Source organism: Morone saxatilis, unplaced genomic scaffold (assembly GCF_004916995.1).
Source record: "Morone saxatilis isolate NCDOM2014 unplaced genomic scaffold, NCSU_SB_2.0 Contig24, whole genome shotgun sequence".
NCBI classification, from domain to species: domain Eukaryota; kingdom Metazoa; phylum Chordata; class Actinopteri; family Moronidae; genus Morone; species Morone saxatilis.
In genome coordinates this window covers 23,148,420-23,156,080 of record NW_023339807.1, presented here as the reverse complement: position 1 = coordinate 23,156,080, position 7,661 = coordinate 23,148,420, and the positions used below count along the sequence as shown (strand labels likewise).

General features: G+C 39.6%; 1 protein-coding gene across 1 annotated transcript in view; it reads right to left on the bottom strand.

The window, feature by feature from the left end:
* Positions 1 to 1,031: 1,031 nt before the first annotated feature.
* Positions 1,032 to 7,661, bottom strand: part of sept7b (septin 7b) — a 12,356-nt gene continuing 5,726 nt past the window's right edge. Inside the window, exons 7-14 of the mRNA XM_035672391.1 lie at positions 6,030 to 6,147; positions 5,255 to 5,347; positions 5,072 to 5,168; positions 4,760 to 4,811; positions 4,482 to 4,610; positions 3,532 to 3,552; positions 1,879 to 2,014; positions 1,032 to 1,241 (exon numbers count right to left, since the gene is read on the bottom strand). Of these exons, the coding sequence (XP_035528284.1) occupies positions 1,047 to 1,241; positions 1,879 to 2,014; positions 3,532 to 3,552; positions 4,482 to 4,610; positions 4,760 to 4,811; positions 5,072 to 5,168; positions 5,255 to 5,347; positions 6,030 to 6,147 (841 nt within the window). The 3' untranslated portion in view covers positions 1,032 to 1,046. The remainder of the gene's footprint in view (positions 1,242 to 1,878; positions 2,015 to 3,531; positions 3,553 to 4,481; positions 4,611 to 4,759; positions 4,812 to 5,071; positions 5,169 to 5,254; positions 5,348 to 6,029; positions 6,148 to 7,661) is intronic.

The window sequence follows — 7,661 nt, the reverse complement described above, 5'->3', positions numbered from 1 at the left end:
CACAATGTTTAATCAGTTACTAATATAACTAATATATAATTATTAATGTAATATACTCCGGATCTACTAACAGCAAATACAGACTTCACTCTCTAAGTTATGTCTAAAGGAAATACGACATTAAAAGGCCGACACAGTGCTGACTGATGCTTTGATGTGCCTTATATCTGAGCGTACGTTGTCTGTAACGGTGGTTTCAACATTTCTGAACTCAAAAACACAAATTCAGGTCCACATTTCCTCGTTTGTCTGCGTTCTCACTGGTTTCAGGTGGGCTCAGTTGTAAAAAGGTGTTAGTAACATGAGACTAAAGCAGAGGTTGACCCTTTACCGGACAGACGAGCAGGAACCTCCTACATATCGAATAAAAAGCTGTTACTTATTAAACCGGGTCTACAATAACATGTAGGGCGTCCTCTCGTGGTATAAACATACCTTGTTATCATGCATACAGTCATAAGCTATTAAAATAATTATTGACACATGCATACAGTATATTCATGTTTGAATTTTAAAGATACATGTGGAATTTATCTGTGCTAATAATATGTTGGATTCACGTTAATGTGTTTTTTTAAGACATTTGAATTTTTTTTGAGTAATAAAATATTTCCCCTGATCCCTGAAGCAACACTGAGGACCTCCTAAGGGTCATGGACCTCCTATTGAAGACCCAAGCTCTAAGGTTGTTGTTTTCTTGTAAATTAAACTTGTAATTTAGTCACAAATATTCCAGGTTATAGTAAAAATACTTTAAAAGTTTGTGTTCACTGTAGAATCTAGTTGGCTGTGTAGCAGCTCAACATACACGCAGACGTAACATATTACCCAATATATATCAAGTAAGGAATACCTGAATGTCTCACAATGTTTAAATGTTAAAAGGTGGAGTACTGAGGGAACTAATAACAGTTTACTGTTTAATACATCCTCTTGCAGGAGGATCCGATGGCCACAAGGTGCCACTAATCCATTACCGTCCAGCATTCAGGCTCAAACTCACAGTGAAGCCCACCGTGGTTGTATTAGTGCGTGTTTAATGTTTGTTAAAGCAGACAGCCGGGCCGAGAGAAGAGTGACAGTGAGTGTGGGCCGTACCTGGAGGCCTCCAGTTTCTGCTGCTCCAGGCGCTGCTGAACCTCCCAGTTCGCCCTCTCTTCCTCAAACACGCGTCTCTTCTCCTCCAGCTCCTTGTGCTGAGCCTCCAGGTTCTTCTTCATCTGCTCGTGACGCCGCTGAAGCTACAGAGAGACACACAGGACAGAGAAGGATGTCAGTAAAAGAAACCTGCAAAGACGTGTGAGCTGCAGAGCTTTTTCTACAATACAAAACCTGAATTAAAGAAAAAAACTGAATTAAAGAGAAACCAAAGAGCCGCTTTGTGCTTTAATATGTTGAGCGTATGAAGAAATGTTTAGTGTCAGTTCAACAAAACCGAAGAGATGAATGTACTAAGACTTTAAATGTACCTTCTTATGAACTGTACGATGAACTAATGTTTAATTTAATAGTTTTAAGGCGTCAGATCAGGAGGCGGAATACTTTTTCTTTGCAGAAGCTGCAAACCAGCAAACAAATCAGCTTTTATAGCATTGTTATAGGAGGAACCCCTCTTATCGGTGGAGGAAGTCATGACTGGACACAAAGTTTAGTTATCAGCCAGCCTGGTTTAAACAAACTGACACCAACAATGTTCAGATCTGCTTTTGTTGTCTTCCTGATTTAAAACAAGCGTTCTGTTTGTGTCCTAGTGCATTTTTATTGTTCATGTGTAAAGACAAATAAATAAAAAAAGCAAACAGAACATCAACGTACACGCTTATAGAAGCTCCCTCGCACTATAACGGCCACGTGTGTGTGTGTGTGTGTGTTTCTTACCTCAGCTTCAGAGTCTTTGAGCTTCTGCACTTTCTCCTTGACTTTCATCTCAAACACTTGCTCCATCTCCATCTCCATCTTCTTCATCTTGGTCACGTGCTCTCGCCTTTCCTCCTCCATCTGGGCCAGTGGACTCCTGCACGCGCACACACGAAAACACACACACACAGATTTAGACCAGCACTACAGAGCAGCGGCCTACTCCTCAGTGTGCGGACAGTGATGTCACCCATTATCACAGTTAACACCATAATTAACTGAATTTAGTGTATTTAACGACTGTTTGACCTAATTTGTTCCGCAAGCACTAATCGTATGTTAGCATTTCCTTTCTTGTGTGGAGAAGTAAAAGATGATAAAGAGAAAGAAGTATGTGGAGCATATCTTCTCTCCAAGAGCTGACAGTAACAAACTAACTGATCGCTGTAGCTCTGTGCCAATCTCAAATAACATCATGACAACATTCGGCTTTATTGCCCAAAGTAATACAACATGTCGGGGTTCAGGAGGAGGAAACACAGCGAGAGGTGAAGTTTTAGGAAAGACGGGATCCAACAAGGCTGTGACAGAAACAGGAAACCAAACCAACCATGAGACATGTTTAAGAGCCAGGAGAAAGACCCAGAATGCAAAGGAACCTGTGAACACTGAGTTAGTGCAGGTGGTGGGTTAGATGTTAGTAAAGCTCACCAGCAGGTTTTATTGCAGTGTAAGTTTACAGAGACCGGACATGAAATATGTGGAGATTCAGGAATGAGGACAGATTTATGGGAACTACGTCGCTTTATGATGATAGATTATTAGCTAAGGATGTGCACAATAACAACTGTAGAAAGAAAACAAACTAAAAAAGCTAAATTTACTATTATTACTTTGAGCGGTGGGGTCTTACTTGTACACAAAATCACAAAGTTGGAACAGTTTTGTTTTTGTAAGTTGACAGATTTTCGGTTTCCTAAATGTTAAACTCTTACTAATTAATACCTACGGATGTTTTTACAAAGTTTAAACTCTAACTCATAAATAAAAAAGGGATTCTTTAAATAATTAAAATTCGATGAATGAAAACACATTTTGTCTGAGAAATAAAAGTTATATTTTTCAGTCATATTTTGTCTTTAATTCATTCTGTTAATGTATAATCTTGAATTGTTATCGAATGGAAGAGACGAGAACGTGAACACATTAAGGTGAAACTCAATCACATTGTTGTGTTAAGTGTTTTAGCTTTAAGTAACTTCAATATAATGAAGTTATGTTAATGTCTTGCACCTCATTTTCATCCCCAACCACTCCAAACATCTCCTGTACAGGTCTCTGTCGTTACTCCGAGCAGAGTCAACAGCAGCAGGTGGAAGCAGCGATGAATACATGGAAAGAATTACAGGTTCGGTTCTTGCATCACATTCATAGCCGTCAAACTATATTTAAAAGTGTGGAAATTCAGTTTTTCTCCTTTTTCTGTTCCTGGAAAATATCTACTGACAGGGGGGAAGTCGGACGGGGGAGGAGGGAGAAGAAGACCTAAGTCAACAGGGGAGGAAAGAAAACACCCAAAACACAGCCAACGGGGGAGAAAAAAGGAAAAGGTAAAGAGAAACTGAACATCATTCACAAGGGTCTCAAAAAATAAGAAAAAAAATGACCACTTACATTCCTTCAACTGTGTCACTTCTAAAAAACAAAAACACAACCAACCACACACACACACACACGCACACACACGCGCGCACACACAGACACACAGCATGCAATAATGAGGTCATGCACTAACATGTCTATTAGACGTTTTCTGTGATTTCAGCCACTTTTTCACTGCAAATGGAAAAAATAACATCGTCAGCTTTGTGAGCTGGGTGTCAAATGTTTAGCTGTGTGTTAGCATCAGCAGTGGGAGGCCTCTGGAGAATCGTAGCTTAGTGAGTTAGCCATTTGCTTGAGTCTACATGAATGAGAAAAGCAGCATGGTGCTTTGAATGGAAATGTATGAAAATCAGTGGCGTGATCTTTATGCAAAGTAGTAGTACACAACAAAGAGCAAAAATCATGGAGTGTTTTTGTCAGACAAACAGAGAACAAACGGGCAGAGAGGTAACTCCCCCGCTACTTAGACTCTTCCAGTTACCTGGAACCTAAATGAAGGACAGGAGCAAATCATGTGACAACAACTGCAATCGCTTTCTACATCCTGTTGCTTTATCTGGGTTTCACTAAGTCAGAACACAATTTAATACCCGATACCGGCCAAAGTGTGACGGAAAATCAGTACGATAAGGCCTAGAATAGTTTATTATTATTATTATATCGTGTGAGTCTTATATAACCTTTTGAGGTTACTGTGTAAAATTAGGCCAGTTTAAAGCCAGCACTACATCAAACCTACCACATGAAATGGAAGACTAATCCCAACTCATCCTGCAACAGTTCTGTATAAATCAATTCCACTCAGCAGGCTTTAATGAACTAATGGGCTTGTAAATTGGCCCTAATAAACTAGGAACAATTCAGAGGTCCGGTTCTATTCTACACAGTCTAAGCTGCAGGTATAAATAAGACAATCGGACTACGAGTGCTGTCTGCAGTGCACTTTGTCCAGGACTTACTTGGTGCACAGTTGGCCTTTAGCCCTGTTGTTATCCACTCCGTTGTAGGTGACAGCGGCCAGCTTCCTGCTGCGGTAGTTTTCATAGTGGACGTTGTTCGTTACGTCCTTCAGGTCCTGCATGTGAGTCCTGGGGACGGACGACAAAGTATTCAGAATATTTAAAACGCTGTTTATCATCTTGATCTGTGCTGGACAAACAGTCTTCATAGAGCCTCGGTTTATTATCTGCCTGCTTTAATGTGAATAACACATGTTCCTTATGGACTTTGTGTTTACCTGATGAGCATATCCCTGAGGATGGTGAAGTCGCAGTGGTCACTGTTTTCAACTAGAAAAGAAGAAGTCAGTCATCAGAATAAACACATACGTAACCTTGTTTGTAGCTCAGACATTAAGTAACATCTGGAGTTACAACACAGGAACAAAAGTAATGTTAAGAACTTAAATACACAGAATTATTATCCTTTTTAAGTCTCATACTGTTTTTATCTGGTGCCCACATTTGTTTGGATGCATCACTTGTTTCCATTTCTTTAACTGACTTTCAGCATTCAAGTAATTTTCTGTTTGGTAGCTGAACATTCATACCTTCTGCAACCCCCCAGGGGTATTGTCTCCCTCTGACCCTCTTGCTGTTCACCTCGATGATGGTGTTGCTTCCTACTACAGCCAGCGGCAACTTGTCCTGGCAAAAAAAAAAAGAGAACAACATTTGTGAGTCTGGGTTCGTAACAAACTCGAACACTTGTGTGATACGACACAAACAAGTACCTTTATCTTCTTCACCAGCCTGTTCTCTTCTTCGTCGTCTGTCTCAGGGAACTCGTAGATCTTGATTTTGTGCTCTTGGATTTCCCGCATGATCTGGCAGGAAAACAGAAGATCTTTTAGAAACTTCTGGCAGAGCCGACTGGAAAGAGCTCAACACAGCAGGTGGTACACCGCAGTCTAACACGGAGTCCAACAGAATCATTTAAATAAAGAAATATCAAATGATCTGATGTGAAATGATTCGACACTATTGTATGAAATCTGTATAATAATCTTACATCTTACTTCAGTTAAGCAACTTAAATAGGTGACTCTGGGTGTAATGTTTCAAGATATATTAAGTTACAGTTTTCACTCTTCTCACACTATCTAGTGTTCATACAGAGACAGTATACAGACTTTACTTCTGTCAACTTGTTTCTTGTTAAAACAGAAGGCTCCAATGTTATGTAATGATATGTTCCTAATTCAAACACAACTCAAAATTAATGAGTGGTTAGAAGATGTTGATGTGGTTCAATTATGTGTGTAATGAAGCAAACCCCGTCACACAGAAGCTGTTTGCAATGCTACGTCTATTTTTTGTACGTATACGTCCGTATGCCGCTGTAGACACAGCTGTAACACCAAAGACGGTCTAGTTTATTTGGGTTTGCTTCGTGATGCACATTTTCACCAACATACCGATGACCACAGCAGAAAAAAAAAAGAAAAAGCTCTTGAATACTTTCTTTTTTGTGCAGTACAGCAGTATGCAGCTGTGGAAACCACTGACCTGTTTCTTGAACTGTTGGCATTCCTCGGGGGTGAGGGTGTCTGCTTTGGCGATCAGTGGGATGACATTGACTTTCTCATGCAACCGTTTCATGAACTCGATGTCCAAGGGCTTCAGTCTGCGAGGAGATAAACATACAGCTTTACATAGTTCAACTGGATACCGCGAGCACTGTCAGATCATTTTAAATCACTGCACCTTGTGTTTAATATTGATATCTTAAATGTTCTCACCAGTCGGGCACATTTAGGTACAAAAACATTCATCAAACTGTTAATGGTTACTCCTTTGCCACTGAAGGAGTAAATGGGATATTTTGGGGCTGACTGGCTTTTAGACTTACGGTTTCTCTGTCAGCCCTTCTTTAGACAACACAGGGATAAGTGGAGCTTAACCAAATATAGAAAAGTATCTGTGACGCCTGACTGATGTTTGTAATGTCTAGAAAATGACCTCGACTTATGAGAAAGTGCTGCTATTCTTGGCCGTTTTTTGAGCTGAATAAATAACATTTGACTTTGCTGAATTATTGACTTATAGCTCTGCATTTCAAGATAATTTAATCTTTATTTGATCTATTTGAGGGCACGGTGGAAAGCTGCCCTGAAGCAGAATCTGATGCGGTTATACATAGTATTATGAGTGGGAGGCATGTCTGTCACATCGCCAGCAGCCATGCAGGTCGCTGGAAACCTGGATGCAACAGCTGATAACAACTTATCCGAAATAAGAGCAACGAAAAAACATTTCACTGGTTCTTTATTCATCAAAATCACTTAAAATATGTACTAAAGATTCGATCACAGACAACAAATAATGACGGCTGGTCCGTGGAGCAACACAGCATCTCTTTTCTTGCAGTGCAAATCAACAAAAACCATATCATTAACAGAAATATGAGGAGAGTAGTAGTAAACAGCTCATGCTGGCGGATCAATATTTCATAGCTGTGTTGTATCAGCGATATCAAAGTCAACACAACACAGAAGATTATGTATAAATAACAACACAACCAGCCCTGAAGGTCTGTTTTCGCAGCTTTGACCCGACGTAAACTGAGCAGGAGAATGTGCTGTTGTTGAGCTACAATGTAGAAAAACCTCACTGTGATAAAGCTACCAGATCGACATTTCTCACACTGTTAAATAGGGAAAACTATGGAGAGAGAACAAATAATTAACATGTAATCGAGACCTTGAGAAAGTAGTTTTTTGGACATTTGTTTTTAGTTTATTATAGAGTATTTTTCTAGGTTACTGGAAAATCAGAATAAACGTACTGATTTGGCTGCAACTAGGAATAATTTTCATTATCAGTTTTTGTTTGATTATTTGCTTCTCTAGGAAATACTACTACAACTTCCCAGAGCTCGAAGTGACATCTTAAAATGTTTGGTTTGTCGGACCCCAAAAAAAAGCAGAAACAACCTCCAACCTCGTTTTTTATTTAGTTTTCCTGATCGCAAAGAAGAAAGAAACTAAAATTTGTGGCTTCTTTTTTTTTTTTTTGGATTAATGACTGAAGCAATTACGTTGTGGCGTTCACAATGTTAAAAGACAACTTTCTCAACTGGGGTTGAACCACAGTTTAGGGGAAAAGCAAGTTTAACAGATTTAACAGAGATTGATGAGG